This window comes from Molothrus ater, chromosome 7, assembly GCF_012460135.2.
Source record: "Molothrus ater isolate BHLD 08-10-18 breed brown headed cowbird chromosome 7, BPBGC_Mater_1.1, whole genome shotgun sequence".
In the NCBI taxonomy this organism is placed as follows: Eukaryota; Metazoa; Chordata; class Aves; order Passeriformes; family Icteridae; genus Molothrus; species Molothrus ater.
In genome coordinates, this window is record NC_050484.2 from 13,977,616 (window position 1) to 14,002,979 (window position 25,364).

Genomic DNA, 25,364 nt, shown 5'->3' on the forward strand with positions numbered 1-25,364 from the left:
GGGGCGGGGCGAGGGGCGGGCCGGCCGCGGCATTCGAAAGTCGCTTGGCGGGCAGGGTTTCCTATTAGCCCTTGTCCTCCTCCTCCTCGTCCTCGTCCTCCTCCGCCGGGGGTCCGTGCGGGGCCGGGCCAGGCCGGGCCGCGGCGCCGTTTCTCGGGGGAGTGCGAGCCTTGGCCGGTGAGGGCTTGGGGAAGGGAAATACGGGTGCTGACCCTACTCGGTGTCGCTCTCAGCAGCGATGGCAGCGTGGGAGGCTGCCGAAATGTCCTTCTTCAGTCTGAGCGACGTGAGGGAGCGGATGCGGGAGAAGAAAAAGGGTGCCTTGAGGACTGCGAAGTTGAATGCCTCGCTTGCATCGAAAATCAAAACGAAGATCATCAGTGAGTATATTTTGCGTTGCGGTGTGGACATATGCTGGCTGCTATGTCAGCTTATAACTGGGCCTTTGGCCGTGGCATCGGGAGTGGGCAGCAGTCCCTTAGCAGAGCTCGTGTGCTGCTTCTCAGCTGCTTCTCTGCCCGGAGGTTTTAAGTGAATTCAGTGCCCTGCAAATGAGTGTCAAGTGCCACGCAAGGTGCCCCAAGGTGTACGAAGTATTTTAGTGTATATGCAATCCTCTGCAGAATCTAGGCCAACTGGCTTGTTTTTATGGGGGAAGTAATGCAAGGATAGAATAGGATATAATTTGGACTACCTTTAAAAACTCAGATGTTTCCATTACTTTTATTTAATTGTTTTGAAATTGGGAAACAGGGGTCCAAATTTACTCAAGGGCAACTATAGAGGAAAACAGTTTTTTCTCCCATTTTTTGGATGGCGATGAGGACTTACCTGTTGGTGACTTATTCAAAGCAAGGAGCATATATTTTTAAACTCAGCACTTCAACCATGCCATCATTCATTAAGAATTGAAGAAGTAGCTTGCTGCCTGAGTGTGACCCACTGAGGATGGAGAGGGTATCTGAAGTGTTGTTACATGTTATTATGGAAGGATACTGCTAATTTTGTGAGGGGGCTATTGAGTTGTAGAGATCTGAATGTGAGGAAGGCTGGTCTAGGAAGAGAGAGAATTATGATGACGGGAGAATTATGGGTGAGACCTTGGACGTTGATGATGTGTGATACTGCTCTGTCTCTCACAGACAACTCCTCCACTATGAAAGTCTCCCTAAAGCAGAACAATAAAGCATTGGCTCTGGCCCTCAATGCAGAGAAGGCCAATGCACAGCGGCTCACCCAGGAGAAGACCATCCTACAGAAGGAGGTGAAGCAGTGCCACTTCCAGAACGCTGTGCTGCGGCACAGGCTCTCCTTCCTGGTAAGGCACTCACTGTGCCTGGCATGGGGAGGGGTGGTGGGCAGGGTGAGCTGCACTAGCATCTCAGCTGTGGGAGGATTGAGCTGTTGCTGTTGAATGTCTGGATTCTCAACATATCAAAAAGATTGCCATTCATTTGCTTATTTTTGTTTCCAAGCTGTGTTCTCCCCAGAACATTCCTCTGGCTAGTAGCATCCTTGTTGGAAGAGATGTTTTGATGTAATGTCTTTATGGCTTCTCTCTCTTTATTACCTCAATACAGAATAATATGTTGAAAAAAATGGACAATCTTATGGCTGCAGTTAAGATGGCCGAGCTGTCTGAGGTAAACCATGGGAAACCTGAGCACACTGCTTCTGGGAAGGGGGCTGTCTTTTTCTGTCTTTTGCTTTGTGTTGCTGGCCAGTTTGGTGTTAAGGATTTCCAGGATAAGTCTTTGTGTAGGAAAACTACAGTTTTGAATTGTTTTCCTCTGGATTATTTGCTATATTGGGCAGTAGGCTTTTCTGTTCTGACAGGTTGTGACTTCTTTTCAATTTCTTTTTTGAAGTATTGCCATGGCAACTTGGGATAGGGAATAGGGCACTTTCCCTGTGTCCTGTCTCATGGGTGGATAGGAAAATACTTCTGCTTCCTAGTCTCAGATTATCTGAACTAGTTTAACTTCATCCTTAGGCCGTGGAGACACAATCTGATTCTGTTTGTTCCATATTTGTTCCATAATTTATTCCATATCGTGAGAGAGTTGCTGGCAATACTTTACATACTTTCTAGAGAAACTGAGCTTCTGCTGTTTCTGTGCAGGAGGCTGCACAAGGGATTTCAAGAACTTTAACTCACTCTCCTATTTCTCTTATTTCCAGTTCCATATAAATTCTTCATCCTTGTCCAGTGGCCAAAAGAGCATCATGACTGAAGATAGCTGGGCTGATGATATTGTAGATGGTCAGCTTCTGAGGTTGGCTTTAAAATGATACCACCAAGCTTGTTCTGAATTTCTATATGCTAAACTTCTTGTGTTTTATGTGTGTGCCTTGTTGCCAGTTTTATATGAGATAGCTTCTCTGAACCACCACTGCTTAATGCTTTCCTTTATCCTGTCTTTTTATTGCCATTCCTTGTCTTGTTTGTCCTAATGCTGAGTCTGTGCAAAAACTAGTCTTTTTACCTCCTTTCTTTGAGACTGTGTTACTTTTAGGCAGTTTTCTCTTTGCTGCTGAGTACAGCAAGATTTGCTTGAGCGAGTGAGTGCCATAGCTGGCTACTTTGATGTTTGTTACATAAAAACGTTTAATAGTCACCTCCTTGTATCATGTAAGCTTTCTGGAAAGATGGTCAGAGCACGATCTCCTAAAGTATATTTGAAGTCCTCTTTCTTCTCTGTGTAGTCTCTGAAGACAGGGCAGTCCTTGGAGCTGCCACACATGGCCTGTAGTTAGTCTGCTGGATTCTGGGGCCTGTCATGTATGAGAAACATGATCCATTCTGCTCTTCCTTCTCACCAGGGTTACACAGATACCGATGAGAGTGCCTGTTTCCAAGCTGCATGATGCAGAGCAGCAAGCTGGCAGCTCCACAGTGCTACGAATATCCTCAGGAGAACTTCAGAGACCTGCTTCTAATGCAGGAGAACTTCAGAGACCTGCTTCTAATGAGGCCCTGAAAATTGTGCCTGTTGCCTCCAAAGATACTTTGCCACCACAGCACGATGAGATAACTCAGTTCTACCAGGAAGAGAATGGCAAGAAGGTGACTGAAGCAATGGCAACAGAGGAGGCTTTTCATGACTCTCACGTATTTGGAGGTAAATTTGCATCTCTTGCTGTTCTTCTGGTATGACTTTGTGTCTGTGCTCAGAAATGCGTAAATGCCATAGCTCCAGTTAGCTCTCAACCACAACTCCAGTAGCTCCTAATGACTGGTATTAACTACATGCTCCACTGGGGCCGCTCTTGCTGGAGTTATATATATCCCAGAATCAGTCTTCAGAGGGATATGTGGTGTGTTTGCAGTAGATCAAACTCACAAAACAGGCTTTTTGAGTAATAGGCACTGAGCTTGGATAAGACTTTTGGAGAGGTCTGAAAGTGCAGAATCTGACTAGGTGCACCACTGTTTCTTGTGGATTTGCCATACAAATGATAGCTCTTATACAGATCATAAGTGTTCCTAATATTACAGCTGGTTAGGGGAACTTGATTTGGGCTGCCCCTCTGTTCAGAGAGAAGCCAATCTGATACACAGTAAGTTGGGGGAATCCCTGTCTCAAAATCATGCTTTTTTATGCTTTGGATTTGTGGCAGTGTATGGAGCAAGGTTTTTACTGGTATGGAGAAAGATGGCAATTACCTGCTGCATTTCTCAGCCTTAAACATGATTTTTTTCTTTCCAACAGAGGTCGTGTGCAGCACTGAACAAAATCCCAACAATTTGCCAACACTTGCCTTGGAAAGTCATACTCTTTTTTATGAGGCTGATGAGATGGCAAAACATTTATTTGATCGTCTCTCACAAGGGCACGTTACTCAGAGGAGAAAGCGTTCCACCCTGTTTGCTACAAGCACTCCATCTTCTGCTCTGGATATCTTCCCACATGTCAGTTCCACTCAGGCAGCTTGGGGTAGTACTGCACAGGACAACAGCAGCTCCAGCAAGAACAACACACAGCAACAGCTGCCATCTCCCAGCCCCCTGGCTTCACCTGCTCAAACTGCTGTTGTTTCTCATAGAAACTCTGTGGGTAAAGAGACCTTTTTTGAGCAGCCACAGACAAAAGGAATGGGGTGTGGTGTTGAAATGGACCCTAGCTATAGCCAAGTCCCTGAGTTTGTTCCTGTAAAGGTTAAAAGCAAAGGTAAGTGTAAAACCAGAGAGAAAAAGACTGTTAAAAAAGCAAGAACAGGAAAAAAGAAAACAACTGCAATTAAAAACAATGCAGAAAGTAGTCCCGACAGATCTCAAGGTGAAGAGTGTGCTCAAAATGCAAAGCTTCTTCAGCCAGAAGTTGCAACATGTTCTAGTGAGACTGAAGTCTGTGAGATGGGGCAGAAGGTGTGGGAGGGGGCTTTTGACAGGACGAATAGAGACTGTGGTGTGGAGCACCATTCCCACTCTCCTGATGGAGTCCAAGACTTTGAAAGTACTCATGAGGTGAATCCAGGACAGCTGCAGAGTCTTGAAAGTGCTGACTCAATGCAGCAGGTTAAGAAGGGACCTGTCTTTGGGATGCAAAGTGTGGAGAGCTTGCTAAAACCCCCAGTTCATACCTTCTCAAGTCTTGAAGTTCCCTCAGGTGATTCCAGTCTACAGAATTCTACAAAATTCTCATGTGTGAGCAGAAAGAGCATCAGACAGAAAGCCAACAGAAAAACTAGAGTAATTGGGAAAAGAGATGATTCTGATGAGGAATATTTACCAAACATTGTGATAATACCAGAGTCCAAGGCTGAAGAATGGCCTAAAAGAAGCCAAACAATCAGGAAGAATACTGCCAGGAATAGTAATTGTGATCAGAGAAATGAAGTTCGTGTTTTTAGGCCCTGCATAGATGTTCAAGGAGTAGCTAATGGGAGCACAAAGGATTTGCCAGGTAATCTAAAACAGCGCAGGGAAACATATATTGTCCATCCTTTGGATCTTGCAGGAAATTCGGGTTGTTTCCAGACAGAATCTGAAGGGAGTGAAAATCTACCTCCCAGGTCTGTTCCTGGGAGCAAAGTGAGCAAAATCCCCAGAGCTGTTAAGAGCAATCAAAAGAGCAATAAAAACCAGACAGGGGACCTTCAAGAAAATGGGCAAGGTGAAGGTGACCACAACATGAATGCTTTGACAAAAGAAGCCTCTTGCAAACCCAGGCCTCAGAGGAAGAGGAGCAACCCTCAACCTCCAGAGACTGATTCCCTGGCCAGAAAAAGTGATGGAGCCAAGGTTCTCATTGGGAGTTCCACAGAACTTGCATCCAAGCAGACTGTCCTGATGGGGAAGTTTTCCTGCATTAGCCATCTGCTGTCTGAGCCAGGTGATTTCCTGGAGGAGCAGCTACCTGAGATATCACTTGCAGATAGTCTTGCAGACCTTTCACACAGTCTTGAATCCTCCCATGTGAGCAGTTCTGCAGTTTTGTCTGTCAGCTCCAGACTTACAGAAGTACCAGTTTCCAAGAACTTAAGTACTGAGGGCAACAGAATGCCAGCAAAACTCCCTGTTTTGCTGAAAAACTCCCCGATATTTCAAGAAATGACTGCAGAGGAAATATCTGGGGAAAGAAACCAAGTCCAGTCAAGTTCTTGGAGCTCACCTTCACAGAAACCTGGTAGGTACTAAGATGGGGAAGCTACCTGTGTTTGGAGATGAGGGCAAAAACTCCATGCAGCAAGTACTTATATTTTCCTTCCTCTCCTCTCTTTTTTCAGAGTTAAAGATCAGTCTCCAGTACACTATTTATGCTTCCACTTGTGCTGTCCTGTCCTTTCTGTGGCTGCATTTGCTTCTAGTTTATCAGCATTTCTATAAGAATTTCTGTCCACTTGTCCATGTGTAGATATTGGGACAAGACTAGCAGGATATGCTGAGTCTTGCTTTACCACTCTTGTTATCTACAGGGCATACCTATTAATTTAGACAGTCAAGTATTTAAGCACTTCAAAATCTAACTTGATGCTGACCCTGCCTACTAAAGTCAGTCAGTATTATTGGGGCACAAAATAACAAGAAGGTGGAAAATTTTTGGTCCAGAATGTTTAGTGCTGCAAGGCACTTCTAAGGTGATATCTTCACTGGAAATTACCCAGGACCCAACCTAAATTATTTTGGTTGTGGGTTTATTTTTGTTTGTTTGTTTATTTTTTAAAAGGATGTGGAGGGTGCATCCCTGGGCTGGTACTACAATAGTTAAGCTGTTAGTTTTGGGGAGATTGCTGTTAATGGATGCTCTGTAAAAACAGTAGTCTTGTGGGGTTTTTCTTTCTGTAGCTGTTGACAAACAGGCCTGTTACAACTGGAGTGGGCTGTACTTTGTAGAGAGGGAGGAAGTTTGTTCTCCTGCCTCCTTTTGGCTGTCTCCACTTGCAAAGGTGCATGAGCACTGGTCCTGTGTCTTGCTGGAAGTGAGTAGGTTGCTGGTAGGTTGTTTGTGTGCTATAAGCTTGCTATCTTCTCCAGGTTGTAAGCTCCTGAGCATTACAGCTATCAAATAGAGTTTTTATATCATTTTTCTACTACACCAGAGCCAATGATACTATCAGTACTAGTGAGTTTTTCATTGAGGAACCTAATTTGATTTATGAGCTGACTTTTCAGGAGCAGGTCTGGTATTTTTGGATTATAATGGTCTCCTGAGTTTAGGGGCAATATGCTTAGATTCTGGATTGCGCATGTTCAGAGAAACCTGGTAATGCAACTCTTTTCTGTTTGTCAGCTGTTATTTTTTAGGATATCTGGAAATAATTTGGAATCACTTTGATCAAACCATGTGAATGTCTCCCTTTGCAGATATCAGGCCACTACAGGACTTGAACAATGCCAGGGTTGTGTCTCACTCTGGCTCGGAGGAAGCGTCAGGGTGCTCATCTAGGCGGAAACGGAAGCCAACCTGCTACAAAGAGCCATCAATCAACAGGTTGGGCTTTAAACTATTAATTCCAAAGACTGTTCCCATGCTGCAACCCCTGCTCAGCTCTCATACACTAACTCTCCAGGGCTGGGCCTTCTGTTGCTTTGTTCAAAGTTCTTACCCTTTGTGTTCTGTGACCCTCCTCTTTTACCACTGTGTGGTTATGCCAAAATTCTGCATCAGTACAAATGGATGTTTAAGCTTCTGGTAACAAGCTACCAAAGATGTTATTTCACTTGTTGAAATGAGCACATCTCTTGGCAGACTGCATCTGTGGCACTCCTGTGCTAATGAGGCAGTAGCACAAGGATAAAAGACAGGTTAAAGACAGCCCAGCAAAAGCCCTGATTTCATTTACATTCTGTGATGACTAAAATTTTAGACACCTGAGTAATACTTTCCCCCTGAGAGCATCCGGTATCTATGTTCACTAGCAGATATACCTAAATAAATAGCAGCATCTTTTCCCTAGGAAACTGTAGATTCAGTACATGCAATGGCTATTGCACAGAGTCATGTATTCCTAAAATGACAGCTTCATAGTTATATAATGTTTCTGGTGTGTTTTTCCCTGCAAAGTGTCCCAGTTTGAACTTTCTGTGAATAGCTGGTTATATTACACCAGAAAGTACTCTATTGGACAAGAAACAAACTGTACCACTTAATCATCTTATGGGGAAGACCTGCACTAAAATTAGAAACTTTAGGGACTAAAATCATACATGAATTCAAGGAATACTTGATGGTTCAATGTAACCCTTTTGTTTCTGCAGGAAACTGAGGCAGGGTGACCCATTTACAGACACTGAGTTCCTCCACTCTTCTCTCTGCAAAAAAAAACCAAAGCCTGTCAAAGCCAAGGGAATGACCAAGAAGATGAAAGAGAACAAAGAATGGCTTCCTGAAGGATGTCTCAGTGCCAAGGCAGGCAAGTTGGTTACAACAGAAAGGATTAGAACGGTGGTTGAAAGCAGCCCCCAGGCTCCTAGAAGCTCACGCGTTTAGCCACAAGGCTACAGCTTTGAACACAGAGGCCCAAGCAAAGATGGAGGTGGCTGACCAGGCAGATGAACTATTCCAACTAAGGCAACCCAAGGACCAATTTGACAAATTGAGCCTTGTGCCATGTATTTCTTCTGTTTTGAAATCTTTAGGACTTACGGAGTGGGGAAAGTGGTTTACACAAATTGATGGATGTCTGTTTTAATGATGGGCATGGCCCTTACGTGCTGTATGATTAGCTCCTAGCTATCTTCTGCTTTCTTCATGTTCTCTGCCCCTGGCTGCCATGTAAAGCTCTCTGCAGCAGAAGATGAGCTCTGTACCATACATTAAGGAATATTGAAAACACAGGGTGCTTAGGACTGGATCTAAACATGTCTTGTCTTAAACATTCTGAGTATTGCTACAGGAAAGGTGATCAGAGGAGAGGGTCCCATGGGACAGAGCTCTTTAAAAACATCTCTCCTTTTCCTATCACTCCTTGCCCTTGTTAAAAAGTCCTCCTTCAGCCTTCTTGTAGCCCCTTGAGGTACTGGAAGGTGTGATAAGGCGTCCCTTGCACCTTCTGTTTTCCAGGCTGAACAACCTCAACTCTCTCAGTCTGTCTTCATAGGGGAGGTATTTCAGCCTCTGATCATCTTTGTGTTCCCCTTCTGGCTTTGCTCCAACAGGTCCATATCCCTCTTAAACTGGGAATCACAGAGCTGGACAACAGTACTCCAGATGGGGTCAGTTGTGTTTCAGGAAATCCTTTACTCTTCCACTGCAGTACCCACTGGCTTCAAGCACTTGCTTTTTTTTAGGTCTGCTGTGTAACTTTGAAGATCATTGATTTTAAATGTTGAGAGAGTGGTGGGGAAAAGATCACACCAGTTGTAAAAGGGAAGGAAATGTGCCTGTTTGGAAGCAGGAAAAGTGTTTCCTCTATGGCAGAGCAGGGAGAGGGCTGCTCTTTTCTTCTGACCATACTTACTCCTTCTCCTTAGCACTTCAGCAACAACTGTCAGTTCATGAGGATAGGCTAGGTCTTGCTGTACTCTCTGTATTCAGAGGACTCCAGAAGATGGAAACTTCATTAGAAGAGGGTAAACAGTGTCAGCAGCAGTTAGGTAAATGCTACTACATAGCTTACATTTAAGCTGTACCATTAAGTCATTAAAACTAGGAAAAAAAAAAAGGCCTAAGATTCAAAAATGCCTTCTTATTTATTTGTTCACTTTTCTGGAAGTTACCAAGCTTTCTCTGGTATTCTGTAACTCTGGAAGCCAGGTAGGAGCTAGTCAATAACACTTATAACACTTGTTATAAGTGCTGTTGTATTAGAACATGCCTGTATTGATCCACTGATGTCAGAAGCCAGGCCAGGAACTTAGATCTCCAAGTGTTCCCACTAATTGTTTTCATTGTCTCTGTGGGTCAGAAATGGGACTTTTTCCAGCTGCACTTATGTGCTTGTGCTAATAACAGAATAGTAGATTGTATTCATTGACATTGAAGGTATGGAGACAGGTGCTAGCAGTTACAGAACTGTGCTTCAAACACAAGGTAATAGTATCTCCTTTAGTCTAACAGTGGTATCTCTATCCTAATCACCACCTCGAGCAGTCAGCTGGAGGGGGAGTTTGTTCATGTGTAACCAGTTTGTTTTGCTGAGCAATGATGTATCAGTTTTTATTACTCCCAAAATAAAATTTCAATGCAAGTGGTATTTTCAAATTCTTGTACACTACCTGATATTTACCATGACACTACACATGACAGCTGTGCCTAGGCTAAAACAAATTGAAACTATATTCTAAGAAGGGAGATACTTTTTGTTTATATCACATTGCAACAGTCTGTCCCAGCCTGTACTGCACTGTACTGAAAGCTACTGGAGTCTCTCTCTGAGGCAGTTTCCCCATATCTGCTAATCACACAAAGGAAGGAGACACAAAGAATGTTAGTTGGCTTTTATTTTAGTTTCAATTAAAAATATTCCTTAAAAAAAACCAACACACAACCATGGATGGAATAAGTTTTCACAGTCATGATACGACTTGCCGTAAGACAACAAGGGTAAGTAATAGCCCAGACAATGGAGAAAAGTTTGCACCTTTATGAATTGTGGGGAGAGGGAAGAGGTTAACAGTTCCTATGCTTCACATCCAGTCAGAAGGAGCATAACTAAATGCATGGCCTGCATTTAGACACTGCAGCATGGCTTTGGTAGGCTCTTAGCCTATAAGGCTTGTTTCCAGCATTTACTAAGTGCTACTCAAATGCTACAGTCCTGACTGTAGCAATGGAACCAAATCCCTTGGTATCAGGACACTGTGCTCTGGTTGGCACTACAAGATAAATTCAGGAGGGCTGTGGTAGAGCTGGCATAGCCCTCTGAGCTCACTTATACTCACTGGGAAGTACTCGAGAGAGAAGGACGGTATTCATTTCTAAGGTCTGCTGCACATAGGTCACTGCTGGTTTAACCAGAGCTGTGACACAGACTGGCCTTCAGACTGAGAGGAAGAGATAAACATAGATCAAAGTCACAGAGAAAAACCTCAGGTCTGCTGTGAACAAAACTAGGAATCCAGACCAATACTGAGCTTTTGTCAAATTCATCTGCTTAGCAAAAGTAGGGCTTCACCTAGCAGCTCAAAGAGTTTCAGAAAACATGATTTTCTAAAAGTTTAAAAAGTGTCTATGTTCATTTTTATCTAGTGTTTGTAAAGTTACACAACGAAGCACAATACAAGCAGAACAGAAAAGCCAGGTACATGTTTTCTCCAAAATCCTAAAGTTCCCATTAACTCTTGTAATTTTTTCTTTGATGAGGGCACTTGTATTTCTTCTCATTCCTTTAAAGTGTCTGGAGGAACTACTGCACTGGCTGCATCTACCAAGTACCCAAAAATTTATTTCTTGGTCCTTGACATTTTTCAGGCTGAATTTCAATTTCTGGTTCATGTAATGCTTCCTATTATTGCTGCAGCTTCTCCCACCTTTTCATGGGAATCTCCTTCAATTAGAGTATCATCTATATATTAGTATAGTTTCGCATCTGGAGGGAGTGAGACTGTAAAAATTCAGCAAGATTGAGCAGTCATGGGTGAATGTTTGTACCTCGGAAGGAGCCTATTAAAAACCTAAAACTGATGAGAGAACAACTGCTAAGAAAGCAAGAACAGGAAAAAAGAAAACAACTGCAATTAAAAACAATGCAGAAAGTAGTCCTGACAGATCTCAAGGTGAAGAGTGTGCTCAAAATGCAAAGCTTCTTCAGTCAAAAGCTGTAACATGTTCTAGTGAGACTGAAGTCTGTGAGATGGGGCAGAAGGTGTGGGAGGAGGGTTTTGACAGGAGGAATAGAGACTGTGGTGTGGAGCACCATTCCCACTCTCCTGAGGGAGTCCAAGATCTTGACGTAAATATGAGGTAAATCCAGCACAGCTGTAGAGTCTGGAAGTGTTGACTTAATGCAGCAGGTTAAGAAGGAACCTATCTTTGAGACACAAAATGGAGAGCTTGCTAAAACCCCCAGCTCATACCTTCTCAAGTCATGAAGTTCCCTTAGGTGATTCCAGTCTACAGAAATCACTTCTCTTGAGGAAAGTGACCTCCAGTGCCTGTGCTTTGCAAGAAGACTCAAGTGTGATCAGACAGAAAATCAAGAGAAAAATGAGTAATTGGGCAAAGAGATGATTCTGATAGGAAGTATCTACCAGTGTGATAATACCAGATGGCCAAAGCTGAAGAACAGCCTAAAAGAAGCACAACAAATGAGACAATGCCACTTACACTCTGATGTAAGTGGGAGACACTTTGTTAGGGGAGCTTGAGTGCAACCCATGCCTTAAGCTTTGGGCATAGAGGCCAGCTTCCGCTTCAAGTTTTCAGCAAGCTTGTCCATGAACTCAAAGGTGTTCAGGTAATCAGAGCGTGTGACACTGCAGGGGGAAACAAAACAAGACAGGTATTAGTTGTATAGACTCTAAATAAAGCAGAAGAAGACTGTTCAAAGAACTCTGTGTTTTGCCTCTAAAACCAAAAGAGTTCTCTCCTACTCATCAGGCTGGGTTTTTTGCCATAAGACTCTGGGAAGAGGTAGCCAGGTGGTATTTTACAGTTATGTAGGTCTTCTTCATTTGTCAGGATCTGGCCACCATAGCTAGACTGTCATACAAAACATGTAAATCTTTGCAGTTCCTTCTTTACTTTTTTCTCCCATTCATTTGGTGCAATAGCAGGGAGAGAGCAATCTGCACTAAGTTGCTTGGGTCAGGGAGTGTCTCATGTTTGTTTTACAGCACTGGGTACAGGAAGTCCTTTGAGACAGACTCCTGTTCTTTACCACACTAAAAATAACATTTCAGCCAATGCTGTTCAGAACCACCATGTAAAACAGCCTTTTCTAGGCATAGCTGGTTATTTCAGACACTTACTTAGGCAAGCCTTTGATGCAGGCAGCAAGGTCCTTTGTCATGAAGCCAGATTCAATGGTCTCAATGCAGACTTCTTCCAGGGCAACTGCAAAGTTCCTGAGGCTACTGTTGTTGTCCAGCTTAGCTCTGTGAGCAAGGCCTCTTGTCCATGCGAAGATGGAGGCTGAGAGAGAACACTGGGTTATTCTATCTTTCCAGAACTTCCTGAAAGTTGCTCTAAATCATCATGTGGAACAATAATTGGATTTTTAATACCAATAACATGGAAAGCAAACTGAAAAAAAAAGATACAAAATCTGGTATGGGAAAGAACACTTATCTTCATTTAGGTATCCTTTGCCTTTTGTGGAACTTGAAAAAAACAACCAAAGCAGACCTCAAACTACTCACTGCCTCCAGTAATCTCTCTATGCATCTAATTTTATTTTCTCCCTGCCCTAGTCAGAAAGAATGACAGGTGGTAGGACCCTGTAGTTACAGAGAATATTGTGACAGAAGGGTACAGTTCTTTTCCTAACACTACATTATGCTCTGGTCTCTATGCAAATTTAGAGGATGCTTCCCCTCATGTCCCATTTCATGTACCTTTACACTTTGAGTGTGTACATGGCTTGGGGTGTGGTTGGTTCTTCTGGGCCATCAGAAAGAGTTATAAAAAACAACCAACCTAAACCTTAAGGCCTTGTGGCTATAAACCAATAGTTTCCTGAAGAGTGAGTGCATAAAGGCTAAGTTAGGTCTAGTTTATTGCTTGCACTCACTCCATTCCAGCCAGTTTTTTGCTTCAGAGGCTGTATCTGTGTCTGTAGAGACCCAGAGAAGCTGACTTAAGTCATGAGAGGACTGTGGAGGTGTATTCCCTTGCCTCCCCCTCAGGCCACACTGTGATCTGAGAAATACTCATTAGGCCTTGGCAAACCACACCTAAGCCCTTCTCAAGCTTGTCAGAAACACAGGAACTAGTGGTGTCTAATGAGCACCTTGTTTTTAAATGAACAGCCTTGCAAAGGTATTTTTCTTGCCTGAATAGCAACCCAAGTTGAATAATATTTTTGTTACTGAACTTTCAAAGAAAGTTACTGACTTGAATTGCAGCCAGGATGGAAAATTACTATAACTAAAGCCCACTCTCTTGTAAACCCCATAAACAGTGACCCAAAGTGAGACCCCTCCAGCTCTCGATTGTAAGGAGCTAATGCATACTATACCCTACTCTCTAACAACCCTTTAAACAGCAGCCCAAAATACATCAATGCTGTAGCCAGGACTAGTGATCTATTTTTCTCTCTTTTCTCCTCTTTTTCTTCCTTTAATTCCCTCTTTTTTTTCCTTTCTTACTTGCTTTAATCCATCTTTCTCTCCTTAATTCCTGTCTTCACTTTCACTCTGCCCCTTTATCCAAAACCCACTGCTGTGTGCTTATATAGTTGGTATTTCCATGCCATGTGTGTAATTTACTGATCTACTTTCTGATTGTTTGCAGACCTCTGACTTTTGTAACTTCTTTTGATCAATGAGCATTTAAGAATCTTAGGTACCTTCCTTCCCCTTAAGGGTCATCACAATCTCTGGAAGAAAAATGCACTATGACCTGCAAGTTTCACCACTAAGTGGTACAGTTGTCTACAGAAAGGGTGCAGATGTTCTTACTCTAAACTTGCTCTTTCATGTGTAGAGATGATGAAGGGCAGTGAAAAGCAGCTCACCAATGGGGTTAGTGGAGGTTTCTTGGCCTTTCTGGTGCATGCGGTAGTGACGAGTAACTGTCCCGTGAGCAGCTTCTGCTTCTACAGTCTTGCCATCAGGGCAGATCAGCACACTGGTCATCATCCCCAGAGAGCCATAGCCTACAAAATACAAGTTTCAAAAGCTCAGTGTCTCCTTTGGACAGCTCCCTCAAATTCCCCTTCATCTCCCCATCCTACAATCCCCCTACATCTTCCCACTGATGGAAGGAAAATCCCTGAACAGCAGAGCTGCAGTAGTGCTTCTGCAATTAACTGGCAAGTCCCTACACATCAAAATAACAGTTCATCTGAACATGAAGTCCAGCTGAAGCATGAGCTATAGATATACAGACATTCTGCACCATTTCAAGGAAATTAGTTTTCTTACCTAATTTGCTGGACAGATTTCTACTGAAAATGTATGGTAAGAGAACAGTAAGTGTTGGGCTGTTTGTCTTTCACACAGGGTGACAGGAAACAAAACAACTTCTTATTAAGAGCATCTGCTCTTGTGAGAGGAACAAACAACTTCTGATATTGGACATTCACACCAGTTCTAACCCTGTAGGTTTCAGAGATCTCCATGTTTGAAAGCTGCTTTGTTTAGAAGTCCAACACACATCCTTGTTCTGTGGGAGGCAGTTTAGTGGCACTACTTCAGAAAGAGTGTATTACATAAAGCCACACATCTCATCCTGTGGAATTCTGCATCCATATTTGTTTTGGCACCGTGCACCTTGGTTATACAGGATTTTGATCAAGCATTACAATTATGTCTAGTTAAACCTATCAACATCCCTCTTTACACCTGACAGGTAGCTTTAGGTCCTGAAAGTTTTATGACTTATCTGCAGAGCACCTGCCATCACTCTCAGCAGCAGTCAGCTTAACTCAAGCTGTCAGTGACAAAGAACCAGCTGTCTAAATACTGTCCATGAGACTAGAAAGCCTACCAGTTATCATGTGGTAGAAACTTCCCTCCTGTAAATAAATACAACTACAGAGTCTACATTCAATAGATTTTCTTGTAAAAGCAAAATCAGAATTTTTTGACTGATACCTCCATGAACTGGCAACAATTTTGAAACACAAGTTTTGAGACCGAACATCACATCCTGGGCCATTCCATAAGATGTGACAGAAGGACACAAGAGACTGCCACTAAGCCTGCTTCAGCGTGGCACAGGAAGCACCACATACCTTGTGCAACAGAGTCAGACTGCACATCCCCATCGTAGTTCTTGCAAGCCCAGACAAAGCCTCCTTCAGATTTCAGGGCCTGAGCAACCATGTCATCAATGAGCCTGTGCTCATACCAGATCTTTTTGGCTTCAAACTGGGACTTGTATTCTCTAGGAAACACAAACCAAAACACCTTGTCATACAAAGAGGGAATTGCACAGTCTGTACATAGAGAGATGCACACAGATATGACTAAAACAAAAAAACCCCTGCATTCTCTTTACTCTTTTTTCCCTTGGCTGCTTCAGAATCATAGAGGCACCCACAGAGAATCTGTGGCTTTATTAGACGATATGGACACCACAGCCACATGTAGCAGAGCTTTCCACACTGAGTATTGTGCTTTGCAGGACAAGGGAGACTGTGACAGAGATGGCATCCCCTGTGCCCTTAAAGAGTTGCTGAGTGTCTGAAAAAGCAACTCACAAGGCTGGAGAGGATGTTCCTGCTGCAGACTTATGCACTGCAGCAGGAAGAACACAACTGATTACCTGTCATAGATGTCTTGGAAGATGTCTTTGAAGCGGCCATCATATTTCTTCAGAATGGTGTTTTTGGTGCTCATATAGAGGGGCCAGCCTTTAGACAGTGCCATCTGGAAGGAACTGTGGGCAAAATCCTTGATAGACTGGTCAAGATTGTACATTCCCATGGCTACACCACCACAGCCTGTTAGTGGAGGAAGAACAGATAGGAATCAACTAGATTTAGTTTGGGTTTAAGAATTTTATTCTCCCCATAGCATACTCTGGCAGCCAGGCAGACTGGTGCTTTTCCCAGATGTCTTAATCTAGTTCTCAGTTTAAGGTTGGTTCTTCCAGGAGAAGATTTGCTTTGCGTTATCAACTCAAAGCTTCAGCAGTTCTGTGACACATGGATAGGAAAGTGGTTTTGTTTTACAGGCAAGTACATATCTTAATAATGTGATCTAATCCCTCTAAGAAGTTTTGTTCTAATCCAGCCTAAGTACTCAAGCACACTGTGACAGAAGTGAATGTACTTGAACTCCTACTAGCCATTTAAGTAATACAGTCTTTTTCTATCAAAGCAGCAGGCAGCAGTTTGGAGCAGGAGGTCTCAGTCAAAGTCAGAAAGGGATGTGCTCACACCTTAAATGCTTTGCACCTTCAGAACTAACTCCAGCAGTCAAGGACTGCTTTGCCTAGCTCAGGTAAACAAGACTCCACATGAATTCCTGCATTTTTCTTCAGCACATGTGTGGCCTACCCTGCTGCTTTGATCCACCCGCTCAGGCTCACTTCTAGCAAGTTGTGGGAAGAATGTGCCAGTCATGTGGGTGCTCAGGCAAGTCCTGAGAAGGCTCTGAGGAACTATCAACATTCACATGACTTAGACTGTGTAAGGCAGATGTGTTAGAAGCACAAATGGAAGCTGCGCTGAACTTGCAGCCCAGCTCACCTAGCAGAAAGCAGCACTCAAATAATGGAAGAGGATGATTGTGGGTGAAAGTAGGGTCTAGAGCTTCATGAGAAAGCTTTGTCATTTTCAGAGCATAACTCTGTTTCTAGTGAAAAGTAGATACCATGTACTTAATTTTAAGCACCTCACTAGCACCACCTATCTAGTTTTTGTACAGTACCAATATTAGGGATCTTTGTTCTAGAAACACCCATAGTTTTTAAATATCTATTTTTCCTAATATCCATTTATCCTTACCACCTTCAGATGGTTGTTACTATATGGACATACATGCAGAATGAAGAGGGGAAGCCAGAGGAGGTTTATCTGCTTGCCAAGATAGCAATGCCATTTAAAGTTGATATTGGCAGAGAATGAAATTCCTGTTGTTACATGTTATCCCTGTACCTTCCCTATGGAGTCAAGGACAGTTCAGGGTGTGATCAGCTACAGAGACTGTGTCCTTTGGAACCATGATTTCATGGTTGCTGGATGACAGCTGTTAAGTTTGAATTAAACAGCTATTTTCATACATGTAAAAGAAAATCCTTATTGCAGTCATATAATCCTACTGCCTCCTAAAAATCTCTTGACTCAGTGTCAAGGTTGAACATATTAGTACAGCAAAAAGACAAGCTTCCCTTAATCATTTGGGAGATATGCTGGCACAACAGTTATCTGTGGGGAGGGCAGCTCCCCAGAGCAACAGCAGTAATCTGCCATCTTTGCACTTCCCTGCCTTCTGTTTGCTGATGCAATGCAGAGTAGCAAACAAGACTGGCAGCTGGATGGCCACACATCTCCAACACAGGCTCACCAGTCACCTAGCAAATGAAAACAGATTGGGACTAGCCACGAAGGTGAACTCCAGATGAAAGGCTATGCAACAAGAGATGATAGAGATGTAGGTTCTTAGGAGCAAGCACGCCAGAGGAATCAAGTATTACAAAGGAGGGTCATATGTCAGTCTTGGTAGCTGTTTGCCAAACCAACTGCACACAAACAAGGATGCTGGTTTATGTGGTTTCATTTTTTTGTAGCTAAATAGATCACCGTAAGACTTTACATCCTGAACCCTTTGATTAATGACAGACAGAGACATGACTTGTATGATGTTTCCTTGAATCCTGCCCCTTAGAGCACACAGCCTGAGTTCTGGCAACATGTCTGTAACTGCTTCCATTAACAAAGCCCAGCAATGTCAGGACTCTTCTGAGCCTTGCAATGTCTGCAACCAGCAGAACAATAGGGAGAAGAGTGACACCAAAACCTTTAGTACTGCATCTATTAAAACAGTTACAGCCTACACAGTCAGGAGCATCCTTGTGAAATCCTCTTTCCACCTTACAGAGTTAAGTGTTAATTCTCATTTCTCTTGAGCATATAAAAAGACTGCTTCATAAAGAAGGGCAAAAACTGCTAAGGTATAGAGATCAGCAAAACAAACTAAACCCAGAAAGAATTGCACATGGATTGCTCTCAAATCTATCTCCCCATAGGTCAAACCTAGTTTACATAGTAAGTTTGCCTCTGATCAGAGAGAAAAACATATATGCTGCTACCAGAGTCATCATATAATGAGCATGACAGGTGGCCAGTCTAATATGATTGTGTTCTTGATGTGCCTCTTTGATCCCAGGAAGATTTCAAGGTACTTTCAGTACTTGACCAATAAATGAAGAAGGCCCAAAAACTTTCTCCCCCATTCTCCCTCAAAGTCATATTTTACCATCAAACAGATCTGACTGATATGTCAAGGTTGAATTAAATAAAAAAATACCAGTGTATCAGTTTTAATCACTAATTAGAGAAAATACCTACTTTCAAAGTTATGGACCAGATATGTGACTGGTTTGCCTCCATCTGCAGGAGTGTAGGTCATCTCTACTTTTCCAGGTCCAGGTACCACAAAATCGGTTGCTCTGTACTGTTAAAAAAAAAAAAAAAGCCATGATAATTTTTCTATCAGGAAGAGAGAACCATAAAAGACAGTCCTCATTTGGGAGGGCAGGTTACAGAAAAACAGTTGTACTAAAAACCCCATTAAGCAGACTTTTTCTTCAGCCATATCGTCACTAGATTATTTTACTAGAGCTTAGAAAGACGAGAGTCATGGAATCACTTAGGTTGGAAAAGACTCTTAACATCATCAAGTCCAACAGTTAACCCAGCACTGCCAAGAGCATCACTGAACTGTATCCTTAAATAGTCAAAAGTCTGCCTATTTCAGAAGCCATCCTCCCCTTTAGGGGAAAAAGCTCACAGATTCTTGGGCCCCCATCAATCAGCAGAGTATCTACTTTTGCAGATGTGCTGAAGTTTTAAAGTGCAGAGTATTTAGACTGTTGTGTGGTTGGTAGATAGAAAGGCTCCTCTCCTTGCCTTAAAGCCATTCATATTACTGCTGATCTTGTAGGGTTCATACATTATACAATATGACATTTGAAAGGCCAACCTGTAACAAGAGCCTTTGAAGTTAAAAACTTTAAGTATTTAAATGCTGTCTCATCTTCCCAATTGTCCTGAACAGTACTATTTAAGGTTACATTTCCTTGAAATTTATTATTCTTTTTCATGTAGTTTCCCTCCTATTAAGGGAATCTGTTCCCTGAGCTGTTCTGAAGTTAGTGTCTCGCTCCTATGTCCTTTGTATGTTCTGATATTGTTCCTTTCACTTTAATCTCATACTTTTGCAGGGTTTCAATCCTTTCCCTTTAATCCGCTGTTTCCTATTATTTTAACCTTCTCAATTTTTCACAACCTTTAAGGAGGTTGAATCCCATTCTTTTCTAGTGTCAGGGTTCTGCAATTATTTTCCTCTTGAAAACTTATTATTTTATCTTCCTAAATTACCTATAGCAGGTAATTTAATGACTTGCCTTCAGTTTGCAGGTTTAGCCACCTATTTAAGCACTTGGCTCTTCTCTTTTGCCATGTTTGGTAGCTTTATAACATATGACTGCCCATGGAGAACAGTATGACTGATTCTTATCTTCCAGGCTACCCAGAGGGCACAACACTGACAATGGTTCCAGGGCTTTCCACAGCCCTGTACTACCATTGTCAGGGAAGTTCTGATAAAAGAGGTTTCCCTACTTCTGTACCACAGCCTGATGTGCCCAGGTCAGATACGAACTCTGCAGGTGTGCTGTGCAAGAAACAGAACAAAACCACACCCCCATACAGAAGGCAATTTTGCCCACTTCTAGAAATCACTCACTTTTATTCATTTTTGCTGTGAGCAACATATGACACCAGAAAGTCCTGCAAAGTAAGAGGGTGGGCAGCGTAAAATAGTATTTTCTGAAGATTCATAAAGTTCTTACGTAAGAAGGAGCGTTCTAGGGAGATGAAGAACAATAACCTAGCAGAGTTAAGTGTCTAAGTACAGGCTTGTGTAATCCAAGCACAAGTTTCTGAATGCTGTTTATACAGTGACACTGCTCAAGGGAGAGGCATGAACCAGGCTCTCCCACACTTGCCGGGTGCAGTACAAACAAAGTGCTAGCACGTGTGTGCTCCCAGGTGGAATGCAAGGCACAGAGCAGGAGCACAGGGATGTCTAAGTCTTTGGAGCTCTATACCAGCCAGGAATAAGCCTGTTAAGACAAAAAGAGGGGTAAACACTGGAGTGACTCACTTGATCCCCATAAGCGTGACGGCCGATGACAATGGGTTTCACCCACCCAGACACCAGCCGGGGAATGTTCTTGCAGATAATCGCTTCTCTGAAGACAGTGCCACCTAGGATGTTTCTAATTGTGCCATTGGGAGACTTCCACATCTGCTTCAACTTGAACTCCTCCACTCTGTTCTCATCAGGAGTGATGGTTGCACACTTTATGCCAACATTGTATTTCTTTATGGCTTCAGCAGCTTCCACAGTTACTTTATCATTTGTAGCATCACGATGCTCAATGCCCAAGTCATAGCTGTAACAAAGCCACAAACACCATCAGGACTTCCCAGGACATTTGTTTGTGTTCAATAGGAAAGAAACAAGACAAGAAACACATGTAGATGTGCTTGTGAGTGTAGCTGCAGCATTCTACCACAACTGAAGTTATCCCTCTTCCAGTGCAAATGCTGCTGGACTGGAAGAAAACAAACTTATACAGTGACATTTCTCCTGTTAGTGGAGGTTGGTAGGAGATGGGAGAAAGGAGAGCTTCAGTTTATGGCTAAGGTTTGCTGCAGCATGGGACAGTATCTCCTCTGCCTTGCCTTTTGAGTTTCCTGCAATGGCATCTGTCAGTTGAGGGTTTTCATTGTATGGAGCAGCAAAATCCCCAGATATGAGCCTTTATTTCAAACCTCTTGTGCTGAAGGCTCTGGCTTCCTTCATGTACTGAGCACATGAAGCTATACTAGACTTAAAAACTGCTTTGACAGTGGACCCACAATCCTGCTCTGGCAGCAAAAATGCCAACATTCCTCTCAAACATCAGAGGAAGGTCATTTCCATACTCACTGTTTTAATAGCTTTTGGAGAACAATGGGTGCCCAGCATGGGACAGCCCTGAAGCACAGCCAGCTGTACATGAATCCAGCCACTGTGCTGCCTCAGCCAGAGGTTTGCTTGCCCTCCTCCCACCCTCTTTGAAAAGGGATGTTCTCCAGACTGTGTGCATGTATTATGCTGCTGGGCTCCTGTCTGCCTGGTTCCCAACACCAGAAAGCCTGATGTAGGTGGCATACAAATGGCTCCAGTGGCAGGGGAAGAGGTCAGACTTGTGGGTTTAACTATGGCAGATATCACTGAAGGCCTCTGTCCACATGGCTAGGAGCAATGTAGCTGGATATTTCTCTAATAATTACAGCTCAGTGGCCAGAAAAGGAAAAGATTATTTGTTCTGCTTGGCCAGATGCTATAGATAGCATGTCCCTTTTGCTGTAGCCAGCTGCTAGTATTTGTTATTTTCCAGAAGGGAGTATAGGAGCACAGCCTAGCTTCAGGGAGTAATTGCAACAGTTAGCTCACATTGTCAACAGCAGAGCTCAGGCTCACAGCCATCAGGGCAGAGTCTGTGCCCTACACACACCCTTCTGTCCTCTGGGCAGATCTTCAAACAGGCACGGCAAGAAGCCATAAGCCCACTCAGGGGGGCAGGATGCTATGCTTCAAGTCAGGGAGTGGCTGAAACAGCCCATATTTCTTCTCACTGTTTAAGCTGCAGGGTCATGCAGACTGTCCAGGTGCTGGAAACCCCAAACACAGGAAAATAAAACACAGGCCATGTCTCTGAGAGACTTTCTTAGAGGCACAGCACAGGCAAAACTCTAACTCACAACTCAGCATGCACTGCTTACTGCTGTGAGGAACATGCTGGAGGGCATGCTTCGGTGCTTAAAGAAAATCCCGCAACACCTACTGACACATGCAAACTTCAGTACATTCAGCTGAATGTCACAGAGTCATTACCTGTGCAAATCCAGATCTACATAAGGAAAAATCAGCTTTTCTTTAATCAGCTCCCAGATGACCCGTGTCATTTCATCTCCTTGCATCTCCACAACGGAGCCTCCACGGATTTTTTTAGACATCTTGAACTGCAATAGGCATAAAAAAAGTCCAACCTAAGTCAAAAGCTACTAATACATGTATCCTGCATTTTTACAACATAACTAGGTGAGGCAGTAACATAGCATACAGGATCTCTCCAAAGTCTTGAAAATAACCTCAGTTTATCCTTAGTTTCATGCTACGTGGTGTTTTCCTTAAAGCCCTAGCTCCTAGAGAGATCTATGTGAGATAAAAAGGTTAATATCTTGACAATTAAAGGCATGGCCTTTAATTATGACTGTATCAAAAAATTTAAAAATATGACCAAATTCTTCCCCCAAATTCCACAGAAATAGATGAGCACTGTTTACTTTTAGATTTCACGAGTTCTAGTCCAGTTACCTGTTTCTCCACCTTTTTCTGAAAATCAGGGGTTAATGGACATGATTACAATGACAGCTCATACTGCCGAAACCACTAAGATTCGGCTGTAAGCTTCTTTATTAACTTTGTCCCCCAGGAAGGAAGGAAACAGGTAGAAAAATCCAAGGGCTACACATCAAGAGTAGTTTCTTGTGGCAAGCTTTATTTCTACAGATAAAATAAATACTGGACAGATTTGTTTGCTGTATGGAACAAAGGCTAAAAAAAAAAAAAGAACTTGAACTCTGCCCTTCTATTTGCACTTTGATCTTTGTCAAGACAACCTCAGAAGGCACTGAACTGCTCTAGAGTGCCCTTTTTTCCAGCAGCCACAGTTTCTTGGGTCTCAGCTTATGCAAGAGCTATGACTTGGCAAGCTCCTCCCTCACAGTCCTGTGCTTGTGTGCAGCTGCTGGGATAGTACCGTGAGATAGCAAACCCTTGTGCCTGAGGCTGCAGTCTCAGAGACCAAGGGCCAGGAATACTTGATCCAGAATGAAGGGTCCTACTGTACACGGGATCTGTTCCTCTAGACCAAGTCAGTCCGAGGTGTGAGGCTTGCAGAGCAAGGGCCTCCCATTACAAGCATGTTGGGAGACTATCCCAGGGTTAAAATTTTATTTATTTCTTTTTAATTAAGTAATTTGTGCTGCATTTCCAAAATCCAATCTATTAATAATTTTAGTCTGGGAAGAGAATAAAATTTCTAAGCTACGTTCACAGGATCAAGCTTTTCCAAACCTTTTAAAGCACAAAATGAAGAAAAAAACCCCCAAAAAACCACCACCAACAAAACACCAAAAAAGACACCCCCAAACAAAAAACCAAAAACCCAACAAAAACCCCACCCAAAAAATAACATAAAACCCTAAAAAAATTGAAAAAATAAAATGAGGTCACGTTACAGAGACTCAGTTTAAAAGATAAACTACTTCAGGCATTTCTATCCGTAACACAGACAGTACCTTGGCTTATATTGGGCTTCTCCAGTCCTCAAGGAGAACTTGAACTTCATATGACCCCACTCTATCTGAAATCAGTTTACTTATGCAAGTATTTTGAACCCAATTTTCAATTGTGGCTATCTAAATAATAAGGTCTGTATCACAGTCCATAGCCTAGGCACAGAATTACTACTGTGGGAGAGTTCAGTTTTGCTTCTTGGATCAATCTGAGAAACAGTCTGATTATTTAAGTAAAAATGTAGACAGGCACAAACCCAGAAAATACTGCTTGTTTTGTGGTTTGGTTCCACTTAACTACGACAAATCAGACTATGTCAGTCATAGAAATCAGTCTGGCTTCAGAAGCATTTGATGCTGCTGCCACACAGAGAGCACAAAGGTGGGTGAGAAACACCTCCACTGATGCGTGGGAACAGCAGCCTCTTCAAAATCTCTGACAGCATCCAACATGTTTGTGCGATCATGGCCAGGCACAGGCACTTGTCCCATCCTCAGCCACCAGTGCCCCCAGTTGCTCTATGAACTGGGGCAGTACTGCACTAGCATCCCTTGTCTGCACACCAGGCAACATGACGAGAGGCTCCTCTAGAGAGCACACATTCCCCAGAGTTCAACTCTGTCACTCGTCCCCGCTGATTTTGTACTGAACTGCCAAAATCCAGCAAGGTCTTTCCCCTGCAGCAGCTCTTCTTTAAACACACTTAACCCCGGCACACAGCCAAGGCAACTTAGAAGAAACCGTCTATTTCCAAATCCCTCTTGGTCCCGCGGACGGGCTCGGGGCCTGCGGGCAATAATTAACTATTGCAACAAGTCCGTGACTCCGGCGTACAGCTGATCTCCCGGGAGGGAGCGGCTGGCCGGGGGCACGGAGCGGGTCGCTGGCACCCACCGAGTTCTCGGCTGCACTCGTTTTTTGGCTGTACTGGCCCCTGGCAAGGCGATCTGGTGGCACACGGGGGATTTTCCCACCGGGCCGAGGGCAGCAGCCCCGCCACGGCAAAGGCTGAAACCCCGGCACTGGCACGGCCGCGCCTGCGGCCACTCCCCAAGCGGGAGGGGACAGCCGAGGGCCCCCGAGCCCAGCCCGCGCCAGGGACACCACCGACCAGCGGGAGACCCGAGGACTACGTGAAGAGACAGCCTGGCCCAGGACAGGGCGAGCGATCCCGGGGTGCAGCACCCTCAGCGCCAGTCGCGGCGGGCGGGGCGCGGTCGCGGGGTTCCGCCCGCCCCGAGGGAAAAAAAGCCCTTAAACACAATCGCACCCCCCAGGGACCCGCTGCGGGGCGCTGCGCCCGGGAGAGAAAGGAACAAAGGCTGCTGTGCGGCGGCCAGAGCCGCGGCGCGCTGGGGCGGTGGCGCTGCCCTTTACCTGCGGGCGCGGTGCCGGTCCGTTCTCCGTTCCGTGCGGCGGTGCGGCGGCGCTGCGGAGCCGGGCCGTGCGCAGGGCCCTTTATGCGGCCGCGCCCCCGCCCCGCCCGGCCCCGCACCCGCGGCGCCCCCTGCTGGCCGCGCGCGGCCCCTCCCCCTGGCGGCGGCGGTGCGGAGCCGCTAGGGGGCGCGAGCCTGGCGCGGGCCCAGCAGCCGGGCCCGCCCCGGTCTCGCGCACCGGTGCCCTCGTGCGAGCGGCCCGTGGCAGCTCGGACGGTGTGGCCTGCCGTTCCGGGCCGGGCCCGTTCCGCGCCCTGGCACCCCCGCGCAGTGAGTGCCCGCCGGCACAGGGAAGC

The 25,364-nt window shown here is 44.3% G+C and overlaps 2 protein-coding genes across 2 annotated transcripts; one reads left to right on the plus strand and one right to left on the minus strand.

Annotated features, from left to right (window-relative positions):
* The first annotated feature begins 212 nt into the window (after positions 1-212).
* LOC118688612 (uncharacterized) lies at positions 213-9,638 on the plus strand. The gene is made up of 8 exons (XM_036386269.1): positions 213-380; positions 1,143-1,318; positions 1,581-1,643; positions 2,182-2,276; positions 2,824-3,122; positions 3,714-5,630; positions 6,809-6,935; positions 7,703-9,638. The coding sequence occupies exons 1-8, from the start codon at positions 239-241 to the stop codon at positions 7,932-7,934; spliced, it is 3,051 nt and encodes a 1,016-aa protein (XP_036242162.1). The 5' UTR covers positions 213-238; the 3' UTR covers positions 7,935-9,638.
* A 230-nt stretch (positions 9,639-9,868) lies between these two features.
* IDH1 (isocitrate dehydrogenase (NADP(+)) 1) lies at positions 9,869-25,105 on the minus strand. The gene is made up of 9 exons (XM_036386922.1): positions 25,010-25,105; positions 22,166-22,293; positions 20,384-20,675; positions 18,565-18,670; positions 15,816-15,993; positions 15,283-15,434; positions 14,062-14,202; positions 12,356-12,518; positions 9,869-11,860 (listed from the first exon to the last, which is right to left on the minus strand). The coding sequence occupies exons 2-9, from the start codon at positions 22,285-22,287 to the stop codon at positions 11,767-11,769; spliced, it is 1,248 nt and encodes a 415-aa protein (XP_036242815.1). The 5' UTR covers positions 22,288-22,293; positions 25,010-25,105; the 3' UTR covers positions 9,869-11,766.
* Between the last annotated feature and the right edge of the window lie 259 nt (positions 25,106-25,364).

Excerpts from the sequence above, each read along its gene's own strand:
- LOC118688612 (XM_036386269.1), top strand. The coding sequence starts at position 239 with ATGGCAGCGTGGGAGGCTGCCGAAATGTCCTTCTTCAGTCTGAGCGAC. Across the intron at positions 1,644-2,181 it reads AGATGGCCGAGCTGTCTGAG|TTCCATATAAATTCTTCATC; the intron begins GTAAACCATGGG and ends TCTTATTTCCAG. Across the intron at positions 5,631-6,808 it reads CTCACCTTCACAGAAACCTG|ATATCAGGCCACTACAGGAC; the intron begins GTAGGTACTAAG and ends CTCCCTTTGCAG.
- IDH1 (XM_036386922.1), bottom strand. The coding sequence starts at position 22,287 with ATGTCTAAAAAAATCCGTGGAGGCTCCGTTGTGGAGATGCAAGGAGAT. Across the intron at positions 20,676-22,165 it reads GTAGATCTGGATTTGCACAG|CTATGACTTGGGCATTGAGC; the intron begins GTAATGACTCTG and ends GCTTTGTTACAG. Across the intron at positions 14,203-15,282 it reads GTCTGACTCTGTTGCACAAG|GCTATGGCTCTCTGGGGATG; the intron begins GTATGTGGTGCT and ends TGTATTTTGTAG.